The sequence below is a fragment of the Chenopodium quinoa genome, unplaced genomic scaffold, assembly GCF_001683475.1.
Source record: "Chenopodium quinoa cultivar QQ74 unplaced genomic scaffold, ASM168347v1, whole genome shotgun sequence".
In the NCBI taxonomy this organism is placed as follows: domain Eukaryota; kingdom Viridiplantae; phylum Streptophyta; class Magnoliopsida; order Caryophyllales; family Amaranthaceae; genus Chenopodium; species Chenopodium quinoa.
The window spans coordinates 11,921,625-11,938,932 of NW_018742738.1; the positions used below are offsets into that span (position 1 = coordinate 11,921,625).

General features: G+C 37.6%; 1 protein-coding gene across 1 annotated transcript; it reads right to left on the reverse strand.

Annotated features, from left to right (window-relative positions):
- Positions 1-5,452: 5,452 nt before the first annotated feature.
- LOC110724262 (4-coumarate--CoA ligase-like 9) lies at positions 5,453-13,739 on the reverse strand. Its single transcript, XM_021903685.1, has 6 exons — positions 12,372-13,739; positions 9,311-9,500; positions 7,429-7,574; positions 7,271-7,338; positions 6,854-6,956; positions 5,453-5,841 (listed from the first exon to the last, which is right to left on the reverse strand). Exons 1-6 carry the CDS (start codon positions 13,398-13,400, stop codon positions 5,719-5,721), a joined length of 1,659 nt encoding a protein of 552 aa, XP_021759377.1. The 5' UTR covers positions 13,401-13,739; the 3' UTR covers positions 5,453-5,718.
- Between the last annotated feature and the right edge of the window lie 3,569 nt (positions 13,740-17,308).

The window sequence follows — 17,308 nt, forward strand, 5'->3', positions numbered from 1 at the left end:
TTGGCAAGATCTATCTTAATGTATGCACGTAATATCATTATCACTATAATCAAAATATATCTCTCTATTCGTCTAGATGGGTCATAACGGTATACAAATCAAATTATAGATTTGCAACATATGTTGATACAAAAGTTGGCTTGTAACTTTACAAAGTATCATTAGAGGGATTAATTAATTATAGTTTTATAATATTGCCAACTTACTTCAATTCTTCCCCCTAAGTTGGTAAAATATCTCAAATATTGGGGCAATTCTTCACCAACTTAGAATATAATTTCATGTGCATCAAGTTTCGATAATCATATATATTCAACAAAATTTTATCTCTTCTGGAGAATAATGAAATTTTATTTTCTTCTAGAGATCAATATTAATAGGGGTAATAATTTGTGTAGTTGCTAATTTCTTATTCTATTCCTTATGTGCTGACATACAATATAATATATAGCCCCAATTAAGAGAATTGTTATACAAATATAAACTTTCTTGTAATTTCACTAGGTGATGATCTTCGTTATCACTAGAAACATTGATAGTATGATACTAGTTACTTACAATTTCCACATATAACTTGTACGTGGTGAGCTTCTGGTCACCTAATATTTGTCAACATATAAATTATTCTAGTGAACTTCTGGTCACCGGTTATTTAGAAAAACCAATGTATTATCTCTTGAACTTTTCTTTTAACACAAACTATTAAAAATCACAATCCAAATATAGCTCAATCTCAATGTTATGTCTTGCCATTCAATTTATTTCATATATTTAACATGAGAGAGCGTCAGCACATTATTTCTTTCATATCATATGAAACTTCAGGTTTTCATAACGGCAATGTATTAAACCCCGGATGGCCTAATTATTAATATTACATCCAATCACTTTTCCTTTAGTATTAAAATTATGGTCAGTTTTATAATATTGGCGATCACCTTATTAGTGATACTTTATGCATGATCATGAATATGATGTGATATAAGTACACCAATTTATTTCAATCTACAATTGGCAAGACAATTAACTAATACTCATACTCTACTAGAGCATTGATTGTAATCGTGATACATGCTAATCTTGTTGGACAACATTTTATACTCTTCTGGAGTACTTTATATAACCATAACACATTTTAATGTACTAGAAATGATCTCTTCAAGAGATGCATCAAAATGTCACTTTCTCAAATTTGTCATGGTCAAAAAATGGTGTTCTCCTACATGGAAGAAGTTACCCCAACCATATCGCATGGGATTTATTGCACTGGAAAATTTCACATTAATACGTTATGCATTCATAGGGGGAGCAAATACGCGCTGCACTCTTTTTCCCTTAACCATGGTTTTGTCCCACATCGGGTTTTCCTGGTAAGGTTTTTAACGAGGCAGCATCTCAAGCGTATTACAAAGAATGTTATACTCTTTTTCCTTCATTAAGTTTTTATCCCACGGGATTTTCCTAATAAGGTTTTAACATTCTTAGATAATGGACATCCAAGGGACAGTGTTATGAAATATATATTTGTGGATGCCCATTATACCCTTGTATTATTCTTAAACTTTCTAGATTTTAGGGTTTATTATTTTCCAAAAAAACCCTATCAATTGTACTGTATATATATGTATATCTATACATCCATTATATGAAATACAAGGAGAACACAATAATTAATTCTCTCTCCATCTCTCATATTTTCACCTCATTTTATAACAAAGAGGTATTATTGTGATTTGTCAGGTAAGAAACTATGAATACTACGAGTTAGGGATGACAATTCAGTTCGAATCCGCCCCTATTCTGATCCGATTCGAAGAAATTTTTTTGAAGCGGATCCGAGAAATAATAATACGAATCCAACTTTGTTTAAAAAATCCGAATCTGACTCAAAGGAGGGTCGGAGTCTACTTAGAATCCGACTTATCCGATCCAACTCCGACTTTTCTATGTACTTATAGATGTTTTATTATTCAATTCATGAATTTATAGGTCTTTGAAGTTGATTATATATGAGTTGCTATTGATAATTAGGTCAAAATCAAATTTAAAGTCGCATTCGGAGTCGGATCAGATCGAAGTCGGAGGTTGGAAATGTAAGTCGGATTCTCGGAGTCGGAGGCGGAGGCAAATTAAATCCGACATCTTGTAGGGTCAGAGTCGGATTTTTCATAATCCGATCCGATCTGACCCATTGCCAGCTGTACTACGAGTAATGTTTTACACCGCGGGATAATGGGATGTTACTAGCACTGTCAAAACGGTTTGGTAGTTCGGGTTTGGTTCGGTTTGAAATCGGTTCGGTATTAAATCGGGTCGGTTTGAAATCGGTTTAAGTGTCTCGCGGGTCGGTTCCAGTTCGGTTTAAATAGTTATTGGTTCGATTCGGTTTTGGTTTATTCTTGAGCGGTTTTAATTCGGTTTGAGTTGTAAACAGTCCGGGTAGTAAACAGTTCGGTGCAGACGGGTTGCAGTTTGTTAACGGTTCGGTGTAAATGGTTTTTATCCCGGTTCAAACAGTTTCGGGGTGGAAACAGTTTCGGGTTAGAAACAGTTCGGTTCTTTTTCGGTTTAGTTCATAACTAGTTTGGTTCTTTTTCGGTTCAATTTATAACTGGTTCGGTTCTTTTTCGGTTCAGTTTATAACTATTTTGGTTCTTTTTCGGTTCAGTTTATGGGAGGAGGATTTTTAGTGGCAGGAAGATATTTTATGCTATGATAATAATTTGGCAGGAAAATATTTTATACTACGATAATAAATTTTCAAAAAATATTAGTTTAGCAGGAAGAATTTTTGTACTATGATAATTAAATTTCATGTAAAACACCTTTTAACTTGATTTTAATATTCTCTTTATAGTAAGTAGTTTGTAGCCGATTCGTTTATAAGCGGTCCGGTTCATAAACGATTCGATTTGCAAGTGGTTTGGTTTATATACAATTCAGTGCAAACGGGTCGCGGGTTGTTAACAGTTCGGTGTAAACGGTTTTTATCCCGGTTCAAACGGTTTCGGGTTTAAAGCGGTTTCAGGTTAGAAACAGTTTGGTTCTTTTTCGGTTTGGTTTGATTTCAGTTCGCTTTAGAACTGGTTCGGTTTATTAACGGGTTCGGTTCTTATATGGTGTAGCGTTATTCAGATCGGTTTGGTTTCGGGTTCATTCACATACGGTTCGGGTCGGTTTTCGGTTTCAAAAAAACGGTTTTTAATTGGTTCGGTTCTCATTTGGGTTGGTTTGTTTCGGTCAGTTAAACGGTTTCAATTTGAAATTTGACAGCACTAGATGTTACTCATGTTAGGGTTCAACTTATTTTTACTTATTTCAGACAAAATAAGTTCATATCAGATTTAAAAAAAAAAGAGTTCAGATCAGTTCTTATTAGATCGGAAAAAATAAGTTCAGATTAGAACATTGATTTATGTGCAGTTTTTAATTGCTAAATATCTTTAATTTCGTAATGAAAAAAATTGTGAAAATTACATATTAATAAAATACAAATTATTATGAATCTAAAAAAATTTCACTTGATATATTTTTTCCTTATAAATTATTGTACACTTAGAGTCAAAATTTAGTCAAATCAGACCAGATCAAATCATACTTTACTATATCTAATCAGAAAAATAAAGTGAACTAAACAAAGCTCTGCCCCTGTAGTCACATCACTCACAAGTTAGTTGTGAAGTGACTGGATTACTTTGAATTATCAACTGCTCCTATAGTCCTGTACTTCTATGTGGTTCTCGTAGTATTTCGTATGAATCATGCAAATATATCTTTAATCATGAAGTTTTATTATCATACCTCACCCCTCACGGTTTTTTTATCTGGTATTTGTGAGTCAAACACTTTGAGAGTATAAGGAGATAAGAATAAGGGGTCCCCACCCCCTAAAGTGTCTCTAGCGAGGATTATATCTAGGGGTGCTAATTGAGTTGAGTATCTCGCGAGCAACTCGAACTCGACTCGGTCAATGCTCGGTTAAAACTCGAATCAAGAAGTTGACGAGCACGAGTTGAGCAAGATCTGACTCGACTCGATAAGCTCATGAGCAACTCGATAATATATTTTACAGTAATTTTTTGGTGCAGCAGGCAACACTATGCGGCAAGGGTTACTCGAGTTTTTTTGTTAGGGGTTACTTGAGTTTTGAGTCAGGGGTTACTTGAGTTTTTAGTCAGGGGTTACTTGAGTTTTTCAGTCAGGAATTACCTGACTTACTCGGACAAGAGTTACTTGAGGGGTTTGGACAGGGGTTACTCGAGGGGTTCACTCGGTTAAGGTTACTTAGTCAGGGGTTACTCGAGTTTCTCAGTCAAGGGTTAATCGAGTTTCTCGGCCAGGCCGCATTCAAAAAATTGTGACTCGAGTAACCCCTGAGCGAGAAACTCGAGTAACCCCGCCAACTTGAATAACCCATGACCGAAAAACTCGAGTAACCCCTGGCCGAGAAACTCAAGTAATCCCGGAAACTCGAGTAACCTCTGACCAAGAAACTCAAGTAACCCCAAAAACTTGAGTAACCCCCCGACCAAGAAAATCAAGTAACCCGGAAGCTCAATTAACCCTTGACCGAGAAACTCAAGTAACCCCGAAAAACTCAAGTAATCTCTGACCGAGAAATTCAAGTAACCCTGAAAACTCAAGTAATCCCTGACAGAGAAACTCAAGTGCCGCACGGTACAAGAGGCCGCATATAAAAATTTGTTTATATTTTATTACTACCTCCGTCCCTTAATACAATGCCTCTTTTCCTTTATCATGTGGGGAATAAATGCTCAAAAGAGACATTGTATTAATGGACAGAGGGAGTAATATAGAATTTACAAATAAAGTTACCAAGTTTAGACAAATTTGACACTAATAAGTGTTAATTTATATTATCGAGAAAGAGTAAATCTTTCATAATATATATATATATATATATATATATATATATATATATATATATATATATATATATATATATTAAACAATATAAAGTGAACAAAAATAAATAAAGGCATATAATTATAGAATGGTAAATACTTTAACAAGCAGATCGTGAACTCCTCAACTCGACTTGAAACTTTAACGAGCACGAGTTGAGCACATGTAAAAAGTTTTTGAGTCGAGTCGAGCACCCTTCAGCTCCTGTTTCGACTCGCTCGATAAGCACCCCTAATTGTATCTTTCAACCTTGACTAGACCAAGCTTAGCTTGGTTAATCATGAAGTTGACATCTCAATAATAAACATTAAGATAAATCCAACAACTTTACTTACTACTGTATCGTTTTATTTTAGTAGCAGTAAGAAAAGATGGTCAATGCTTTGAAAAAGTCAAATGTATCAATTATACCACCAAAAACGCAACTTGCGTCAAATTATATTTACAATATCGCTCTCAAAATTGAATTTGAAAATTCATATATACATTTGAACCACCGTTAATAATGTATTTGAGTTTCAACACATAACTTAATTAGAGGGTTTTAATTGCAGAAACTCATGCTCATAAAATGTTCACAATGAATATATCACCCCCTGCACAAAAGAGTTGCACTCATGCTCTGCTATAACTCAATTATTTTCGCACCAAGCTTACCTGATAGCAACTCTGGTCCGTTCATCATATTAATAAATACAAGTGCAGGGAGGGGACAACCTTGAATTAAATGAGCAACATTAAGCAGCCCAAAACTATAACTGATACAGGTAGGATGCTGGAACTATTTTTTAATCATAGCTTAGATGGACTAGCTGTAGCTTGCTTGACGAGCTCTCTCCTAAGGATCTTCCCTGAAGGATTCTTTGGAATAGCACCGACAAAAGCAACACGGCGTATCCTCTTATATGGACTAACCTGCACAGATGTGAGAGCACAACTATAAGGTTTCACAATTTCACTAATGTTCACGCTCCATTGTTAATCAAAAGTTAAAGACATCTATAAGACTATAACAATTTCACAATTTCAATAATGTCACTCCATTTTGCTATGCATGTGAATAACTGTATGACCAACAACCTCGCTCTTACAAGGAAACTTTAAAGCACCTATAGTATGGAATAAAACTACCCCAATGTGGGAAGGCATCATTATTTGGCTTACAGCTTGCTAAACAAAATGGGATCAAGCTAAGAGCATGATAATGGAGTCGGATTGTCAGACCCTCACCACTCGTTGTCTCTCCATGTGTATCTCACTAATTTTGATTCAATTTTGGGTGATATTTTGTCTACTTGCTCGAATTTTGGTTTTTTAGAGTGGTCCTATACTAGAAAGGAGGGTAATTTTGTAGCCCATCACCTTGCTAGAGTTATGCTGTTTGGTAATGCCCAAGTTTGGTTAAATCATTGTCCAAGTATTATTTCCTAGTATGTACTAATGGACAAATTGTCCCTTGATTAAAGAATTTTGGCTCTCGGTTTTCTTCAAAACAAAAACCACCCCAATGTGATGATGCCACAACAAGGCTCAATGGGGTAGTAGGGGTGTCATGTATGCAGCCTACAGTTGCAAAGATGTGTTTTCCGTTACATGCAAAGCATAAGTTGTCCTACTCAAAGTAAATCCTCTAAAGGATTGGTAGTGTTTCAAATCAATCAGTAACATGGGCGTCAATTTATCACAGATGCACTATTATGACACAACACCACCAGATTTCCCTGCCAAAGGAATGACCTCCTATAGTCTGCTAAATAGAAAACAGGTTTTTGAATGTAAATCTAGAATACGATACTATGACTGCAACAGAACTTCAAGATGTACCTAAGTAATTTTATACAATGGCTACAGGTTTTGACCCTTGCATAAAGTTTTGACAATATATATAAATGATGCCAAGTTTGTTATCAGTTTAGAAAGAACATGCCTCTTTTGCAACATAATCCATCACTTGAGACGCAGTAATGCTGCTTTCAGGTTTACGGACTACGAATGCCATGGGTATTTCTCCAGCTTCTTCGTCAGGATAACTGCAGTCAACACAAACAAGGTTTATCATACATTCATACCTTTTTTTTATATTGTAACAACTAACATGATTTATTCCACACAAGTGACCAATTGGGCCTGGCTCAAAAAAGGGGATCTAACTAAAATGTTAATTTCAGGTGAATATATAAGACATTTGAAGCCCAATACCAAATTAATTACCTGTGGTATAAAGTTATGAAAGATTTTCCAAGCACAACACAAGTAAAATGTAAATTGAAAATCATTGATAATCATCCATCCCCCCCTTCTACTATAAGATCATGTGTGCACAATAGGATTATGACCAACTTACGGAACGACAGCAGCATCAGCAATTTCTGGGTGTGATAATAGCAAACGTTCCAACTCAGCTGGAGCAACCTGGCAATTGAAAAAGATATGATCCAGTGGATATAGAAGAGTTTTAAAGTTGAAATGATTGTCCTTGTCATTAAATGACTATCTTGTTACCTGATATGCTTTGTACTTAATCAATTCCTTCAACCGGTCAACAATGTACAGATATCCATCAGAATCAAAATAGCAAAGATCGCCAGTCTTTAACCACCCATCTGGATGGAAGGTTGCAGCAGTTGCGTCTTTATCGCCAACATAACCTGCAGTTGTTACAATTGCTATTAGACAAACATCAGAGTCTAACAAATCATCTTTAATATAAAATGATGTAACACCAGACAAATTTTTCCTTTCCATTGCATAAATTAGTAACAGTTAAAGCTAACATTATCAATTAAAGAAAATATAGCCATCAATCTTGGCCAATTGAAATATAGGAGAGCTGAAATGATGATGTTAACATTGACAGATGACAGCAATATTTGCTAAACCACTCCAGAGAGCTTCCATGAGATAAAGAATGATAAGGATGCCTTTAGGAGTACCCAAGGCTTTCCAGAAACTACATGAGTGAAGTAAATTAAGTGCACAATAATGATCAGAAAATTTATAGAGCTTCTTTTAGTAAACTAACAAGGAAAAAAGAATCAATTGATAAAAAGGAAAATAAATTCATTACATAGAAATGGTCGCTTTAAGACAACCAAGAAATTTTAGCAACCAGAGCATCTTCTATATGCAAAACAGCAAAAGTCTGCATTTAAATTGAAATGAACAGAAATGTATTTTAAGACAAAAGAACAAATAGTAGAAGTAAAAAAATTCCAACTTCAAATGAAATCCCTATCAAAATTATTCATTAAACCTAATGATGACCAAATTATAATTTTGAAAAAGATATGTTTTAATGTCTATATTTCTAATTTCACATCCCGTGGTGATTGTTTATTGTGGTGAGCCATTTTGATGAAATTAAGGGATAAGGACCTCTAGGAACGAGATGAACAATTTCAAATGATCCAGAAGTTGATAATTTTCCAGGAAACTGTAATTACGAGCCTTTTACTAGCAGCATATTACAAAAGTAATACGTTTGTAATATGGGGATGCTTAGTCAGATGCCCTTTTACTTTTCACTGAAAAGTAGAGATATGGGAAGCATCAAACTTTTAAGCTTGCAAAAAAGTCACTCTTCAATTCTTCATATTAAAGCAATGTCCATTAATAAAGGTATTCAAAAGAGAGCCACTAGTGATTTGCAAACTCTAAACCTTGACTACCAAGAACAATGCACCTTCACTTATCAAACTTTATATCCTGGTCATATACTCACAGACGTGTATATTGGCCCAGGCCACACAACTATATTGAAGTGATTGTTGATAGGTCTAGTAACTAGGATGAAGATTGGATACGAGTCTACAAAGTTAAAGATCTTCAAAGACATGTTTTTAGGTTCAGAACATGGCAGAATTAATTATCTCAGCAGAATCTTCTCCTCTTACGAATGGTGTTAAAACTGCAAAGATCACAAGGATCTCCAATTTGGTTAATGAGGAAATAGCCTAGGTGTCATTATACTCATTATCATTACATCCGTAGAGATTTAAAGGGTTATCCCCTGTGAGATCGAATATATGACCAATAATATTCTTATAGACTTGAGCCAACTCAATGATGTCAATTTTAAGAATCAATTGCAAACTTCAAAGCTAATGTTGGACGTAAATGCACCATCATTCTAGCTAGTTTGATTGTATTGACCATCACCTTGCTTGCTATCAGCCTACAATACATAAAGTTGGCCCTCTAAAAGAGACTTGATTTTCTTCCTTGATCACATAAAAACAATATACTTTGTATAATATAAAACATATCAATGAGCCTTGTTGGAATTTCCCTTCATAGATATGACATTTTGTTCCCAACTTTTAAAACAAGTACAATATATTTTATATGTGTCCAAGAGACGCATTGAACTTCAGGGTAAATTTACCTTTCATGATGGTTGGAGCACGCAGCCATAGTTCCCCTTCTTTACCAGGAGGCAAGGCTTCTCCTGTCGACGGATCAACAATCTTTGCTTGCGAGTGCTCTTGTAGGCGGCCAACAGAACCATATCGTTCACACTCTTCAGGTCCAACTGTCGACGCTGCCCCACCCCCTGTCTCAGTCATTCCATATCCCTACAATAGAAGACAGAGCAAATATGAAAAAAAGAAAACATCTGTTGAAGTTGCAGAACCTCCCATGAAATTAGTTCCTTATACTTGCGGAATCTGAATCAGTAACCAGCAAGTTAAAACTCTTAAAAGTATTTCTTTTTAGGGAAAAGTTACAAAAGTTTAGCTTAACAGCAAGGAAGCTGGCTGCTCAGAAATGGCTACTGAAGTTTAACTAGCTTCTTATAAAAAGAAAGAGTGATGGAGCCTCATGGAGGGAAGGAAAGGAAAGGGATAGAACTAGAGAGATATAGTGAGAACGTGTCTTTATTTGATTTCTTAAGTGACCATTACAACTAAGATACAACATCTTTCCTTGGGCAGTACCTCTTAACAAGATCAATTCGTTTTCCACAATTTGGTTTTAAACATATCAATATGGTTCCACACTATCACTTACATATCACACAGGTGCCACCATTTCTACAATTTACCTCACTACTAATCCATTTATCTCACGAAACATAAGATATATGGTAATATGTACTACTATACTAGAGCCTAGCCTCAACATCCATCTCCAATGCCACACCAAAACAACAATTGAGGAAAGTGTGCTGCCCATATGCATTACTCATTATTATAGCTTCATCATAACACTTTGTTATGTAATTTAATTTCCATTCAATCTTCAATATTTACCTTATCAATCTTCTTATAAACCTCTAGATAATAACTCAAAAATGATGTTAACCAACAAACTGGAATTGCATCTACAAGGTAAGTCTTATACCCAAAAATATTAAAACATTTGTACAGTCATGTTAGTAGAAATCATTAAGGTGTCTTTTTTATGCAAATTAAGGTGTCTTAATATTGTCACGTCCTACCAAAATTTACAGTAAATTTAATTTTTATACAGTAATATATTTATGCGCAGAGAATTGACAAATGCAGATGATATTTACAAATGTTGAATTGTTGACCCACAAAGAAGACGAATATCCCAACTTGAAAATTACTCTCCTCTCAGTTTCTTCTCTTCCTTCTCTAATTAACCCCGGAAGATCTAATCTTTTCCAAAACACCTTAGATTAAACATTAGAAACAAAAACTTAAAAGTCGAAAACCATGGCAAATCATTTTGAAGAATTTCAAAACCATGTAACTCCTAGTAACTGTTTTAAGTTCATTAAAGTAGTTTCCAAGGCCACACATAGCTTACTTCACCTCAATCAAAGGAAGGAATGCTGTGATGGAAGGTTGGCTACTAATCCGTGTGGACGAGGGAAAGGGTTTTATGTGAAACAAATGGGAATATAAGCTTCAGAATACCATGATAACTCTGAGCACCCAAGGTCACAGTGGAGAAGATAGATACAAAACAATCAGTTTAAAAATGGTTGCAGAAAATAACCAATTGATTATACAATTCTGGTACTGCATCTAAAGAAAAGGTCTTGGGTTTTTATCTTTTAAATTTGTTCAGTTATTATATTAATTTGGAGTTTAGGGTATTTAGAAACTATACTATGGATTGTTTTCAAAATTTCTAGATAAGTTCCTTTGTTAATTTGAATTTTAGAATTTTAATTGATATGTTTCTTTGCATTTAGAAAATATTTTAAGCTAGGTCTATGTTGATTCCAAAAAGAAAAAAATTAAACCCACTTAATTTTAATGGTGTGCTTAATTTGTATAAGATTCTCGAATATAGTCAAATTTCTGAAACAAAAAGTATATATAAATCTAATCAGTCAAATAAACTGAAATAAACTATTTAAGTTAGTTTAATGCTGTTAGGAATGGCCCTTGTTAACTTGATTAGCCAATTCCAATTCTTATTAGGAGGTTTAAAATTACCTAATCTTCAATATAGGACATAAAAGCCGGTCAGACACTTCCCCTGCTTGCACATCAAGACAAAGAACCATTCCTCTTACTAGAAGTCTTCACTGATTAGCAAAATTAATTGTCAAATATATATAATCCAATCAAAATGCCATCTATACTCAATAATTTAACCTTTAAAAGATTAAAGCAATCAATCATTGTAGCAAGATTGACTTAGAACTCGAAAGTCAAGAATGCCTGCTTAAGGCCTCCTCTTAATGTTAATTTCACAATTAATGCATTTCCCTCCTCCATTTGTGGTGGAGCCATGACTAATTCATACTATTCAATAAAATCTTTGCCTTCAAATCCATGTTTAATGAAAACTAAAAAAAGTCATACCCATGCATTGTTCTAAAGGTTTATAGAATTGACATACTACCAACTCATACATCTTTGTAATTTGATGCTTTTCCAAAACACCATTCTTCCTCATTCTATAGCTTTAATTTTCAAAACTTGACAGTTTCGTTTATTCTCTACCTCGTTCAATTTGTTAGATATCTCAGTTCTTACCATTATCCTAATTAACATACCAACGCAAATGAAGTGTAACATTATCAGGCAATACTTCTTTTGATAATCAAACTCCATTACTAGTCTACTACAATAATCACTTTAACAACAATGATAATTACTTACGGTATATAATAACAGTATTTGAAAAGACATTCAGCCTTGATATAGATTTAAAAAAACCAGTACTTTACAATTACGTAGTACTAGCTTTATTTAATCACGTAACAGGGCCAAAAGAAAAAGGCAGCAATTAACTAAATCAAATACAGAAATAATCCCAAAAGTAAACCAAACTCAATAGAACATTTCGTCATGTCTTTCCAGAATGACCACATTTTAGATCATCAAAAGGATCGTCTACATCATTTAAACTGATTAAAAGTAATTAAACTTGATACTAGTATCAAGTATATAAGGAGTAGTACAGAATTTAAAATTAAAATTGAATTTAGAGAAAACATCAATTTAAATACAAAAAATTACCTGTCCAATTTCCACATGAGGAAAACGTGCTTTAAATCTCTGAGCAACCTCCTTACCAAGCGGTGCACCACCGCACCCTAAAAACTCAAGGGAGCTGAGATCATAATTCTTTGTCAATTCCGATTTTTCAAATGCCACCATTAACGGTGGCGAAACCGGCATATAAGTAACCCTATACCTCTCCACCGTCTCCAACATCTTCTCGAAATCGAACCTCGCCATTAAAACCAGAGTTTCCGCCATTGCTACCGCTCTAAGCAGCATAAAGAATCCAAACACATGAAACAAAGGCAGAAAGAACAGAGAGATTGCCCGAGTTTTCGTCCCTTCTTCCTCCTCAATCGCCTTCATTCTCCGATGGTGCAATCCAGCGAGCAAAGCGATGAAATTCCGGTGAGTCAACTCAACACCCTTGACTCGTCCCGTAGTCCCAGACGAGTATAGAATCACCGCGGAATTCGACTGCGGGATCGTCACTCGAGGGCGGGTGACTCGGTGAGTGAGCATTGATTCAAACTCAGGCGAGTCGAGGAGGATGACGGGAACATCAGAGGAACACGAAGTAAGCTTTGAGGATATAGAAGAGACGGCGAATATGACAGACGGTTTAGCAAGTTCAATTAAGTGAGTCAACTCGGATTGGGTTGATAAAGGGTTAGCAGGGGAGACGATGACGCCAATGGAGAGGAGAGAGAAGTAGAGGACAGGGATGTGGAACGATGGAGGAGACAGAATGAGGGCGACAGCGTTGGAAGTTAGCGGAAAGTTGTAAAGGTTGGATAGAGAATGAGAGAGCGAGTTGACGCGGTTGAGGAAGTCGGAGTAGGAGAGAGAATGGTGAGTAGCGGAGTCGATGAGGACAGGGGAGGAAGGAGAAAAGTCGGGGTTGGAGTGGAGGAGAGAGAAGACGTAATCGGTGATGGAGAGAGGGGTGGATTCAGGTGGAAGAGGGGGGTTTTCTCGGAGAGTGTGGAAGGTTTTGGTGGCGGAGCAGTAGCCGTTTCTGGGATTAATTGATGAGGGTTCCATATTTTCCGACGATGAACTTTTTTTTTTTGGGTTTGGGAGAGAGGGAGAAGGGGTGAATTTGTAGGCAGAGAAATAGGAAGAAGTGATGGAAGGGGGTTGGTCTACTGTTTGGGGGAGTACTACTGGTTATGGTAAATTGGTGCAATAAGTGGTCACAAAAAACTAGATATATCTAGTCTTAGATATTTGAATGTCCCGCCGTAACTACTCTCTCTATTTCAATTGTATTTTTATTTTTAATTTTTTTACTCCCTCCATGGTTCCATTGATAATGCCATTTTTTGACTATTTATATGCACTATTTTAGGGCTTGTTCCGATTGACTGAACTCAGCTGAACTGAACTGAACTGAACTTATTAATTAGTGATTTCTAACTACGGATTAGTGATCTTTGATTATTTATTGATTATTTATTACTATACATATGTGTATATACAAATGTACATATTAATAATAATAATAATAATAATATTATTATTATTATTGTTATTGTTATTATTAATTTTGATTATTAATTTTTATTATTATTATTATTATTATTTATTGATTATTATTATTATTATTATTATTATTATTATTTATTGATGATTATTATTATTATTTATTGATTATTATTATTAGCGATTAGGGGATTTTTATCCACCAATCACCGTCTGACAAGTGGACCAACCAGGTTCCGCCACGTGTCCTTCACGAAGGCCAACAGGAGCTTGCCACGTGTCAGTCACAGATACGTCCTCCACGGACCACTTAAGACACGCCACGTGTCCACCCATGCCAAATGGGACAACCGGCCATCAAGGCCCATTTCAGTCTAGAGGCCCGATCAGCCCTAGGTTTACCTTAAACCTAGAGAGTTGCACGCTTCCCAAGGCTATAAATACTTGATTAATCCTCATTAATCACACGACGGAAAAGAACCGAATAATTAAGAGATCAAGCAGAGAAGAACAAACTTATTAACAACCGGCTAATCTCGCTAACGACGCAGATTACCAACACCAAGCACTCTCACCTAGAGAGATCTCATTACTTTACTTTCTGTATTGATTACTCCTTGATCAGGTACTAACTTGACCGTTGGAGGCGGAGCTCTCAGGAGTCTCCGTTATTTTGCAGGTACAGGCGTCCGGTTCCAGTCTCGGAATTGTAACTCTCCCGCAGGACATCAGAAAACCCCGAAACATTTGGCGCCGTCTGTGGGGAGAGTACTTCAGAGATGGCATCCAAGTCTGTACCGATTCCAGAAGAGAGGCGTCCCCTAGACGACCCTCAAGTTCATTCGGACCATGATACCGAAAGTGAATTTGAAGTTGAAACTCATACAGCTCCAGACGGGACCCTAAGGGCCCGACGTACCCGTCATACTGAAATGAGGGAACGGGAGTATCTTCAGACAGGAAGCGAGCCAGCAGGCGCACCGCTTGCTCGGCAACAGCCGACTGATGGGTCTGCTCCCATCACAAGGAACGAACTCATGACCTTCATGAGGGATTTCAAGGGAGAGATCCAAGAGTTGATCAACAAAAAACCGCCTGCTTCAGTCAAAGAGCAGTCGGCCAAAAAACCTTCCACTTCACTGAAGAGGAAGCCAGTTCAAGGGCGAGAGGCGACTCCCCACCCTAAATCTAAGAAGCGGGAGCCGTCTGCTCTTGATTTCACAAAACTCCGTTATCCTACGGGAAATAGGAAACCGGTTCGTCATATTCAGGCGGACGGGTCAAAGCAAACGTTCACAGATGCTCGGCACCTGCTAGAGCAGAAGAAGAGTGACCGATTATCAGAGTCGGCTTCTACTTCAAATTTTCAGGACAGTTTGCGAAATGCCTCTATGAGGCCAACTCAGTCGTACCATGAGAGTCAGTCAGGCGGCACCTCCCGTCAGTCCGGCTTTCATAGTGCCCAGGCGGTACCAAACTTACCATTTGTGCCGCAACAACAGTATTTTATGCAGCCACCTCCATTTGGTGGACCTGCAGCAAAAAACGTCCAACCTATGGACTGGCAGCTACGGCTGCTTAGACTTGGTGAACAGCCGACGGCCTTCTCCAAGGAAATTACTGAAGCCGCTCAGCCGGCCAAAGTAAAAAATATTCTAGTAGGCGCCTATGACGGCACTACTAACCCAGAAGACCATCTGATGGCATTCACCAACCTGATGTACCTTCAAGGGTTGGATGATCCCACTTGGTGCAAGTGTTTCCCAGCGACTCTCAAGGGAATTGCACAGCAATGGTTCGGCAACCTGCCGACTGGTTGTGTAAACAGCTTCAGGACGCTTGCTTACTTATTTACCTCCAACTTCGCTATGAACATCCCTGCGAAGAAAACAACCCTTGATTTGGGAACAATTCAGCAGGGTGAAAAGGAGGGGCTTCGTTCCTACATCAGGCGGTTCAACCTGATGAGAATACAGATTCAAGGGTTACCGGATGAGGTAGCTTATACTGACTTTTTTAGAGGTCTCAAAGACGGGTCTACCTTCAAATTTGATTTAGTTCGAAAAAGGGTGGCGACTCTTCAAGAGGCCTTGATTGAAGCAGAAGCCTATATACAGGCGACTGATCTGTGTACGATGAAACAATCGGACGGGAAGAGGTTCGACAATAGAGAGGGACGACAGAAACAGTCGTCCAACAAAGATGAAAAAAGAAAAGGGGTCTGGGCGGCTGATTCCTCTAAACAGCCGGCCCAGAAAAAGAAAAAAGAATTCAAACCATACTCCCCAAAATATGTGTTTAACAAGGATAACCAGTTTATCCTAAAAGAAATAAAGGGACGGCTCTCAATTGAGAAGCCGCTCCCCATGAAGGGTTCTGCGAGCAACCGGAACCAAGACAAAATCTGTGCTTATCATGATGACATTGGTCATCACACCAATGACTGCATCAGTCTCATGCGGTACCTGGACCGCTTGGCTGATCAAGGTGATCTTGACACTTATGTCAAGAAATCTACGGGGAACACTTCCTCAAAAAAGCAGTCGGCCAAAAGGAATCAACAGGCCGACAGTTCCGATACAGATGATGCAGTCGTCTACACCATTGCAGGCGGCTTCTCAGGAGGCGGCCCCACTATTAGGGGCAACAAAGATAATATAAGGCGGTTAGATGTAAATTCCGTTCACCAAGAACGACCGTCTAAATATACATTTCCTGAGATTATCATCACTGAAGAGGATCTAGGAGGAATAAGGGGGCCGCATGACGACCCTCTCGTTATTGAATGTAAAGTGGCCAACCAGAGAGTTGGTCGAATCCTCATAGATACCGGGAGCTCTTCAGATCTCATCAGCAGCAAATGTCTGTCAAAACTGAAATATCAGACGGACTGCATACATCCGGCCTCCCACCCTTTAATAGGTTTTGGAGGAGGAGTCGTCCATCCACTGGGACGAGTAGATCTACCCATCCGCCTGGGAGAAAAAGGGGAAGGACGACACATGGTAGTCCGGTTCCTAGTGGTAGAGGAACTCTCGGCCTACAACATGATTCTGGGTCGACCAACCCTGAATAATTCTAAGGCTGTTATAATCCCGTCACTTATGCTGCTTAAGTTTGAAAGGGACAATGGAACAGTCGGCTCCCTAAGGGGAGATCAGAGGATGGCCCGAGAGTGCTATCTCTCGGATGTCAAGCCCACGGTTATGGCCACTGGGTCAAGTGGAGAAAAAACAGACCTTGACAATGTCAAGGAAAGTGCGCCTGTTGCAGAAACAGGCGACAAAAAGAGAAAGGCACCCCAGACTGAGTCCGCAAGAAAAGCAAGAAAATAGCAATCATTGGCAGAGGACCGGCCGGATGAGTTCCGCCCTCAGCCGGCTGGTGAGCATGCGGACCTGATATTAGACGACTCTCATCCTGACCGAACAGTTAAAGTAGGGACGACTGCTCTGAGAAACCTTGGT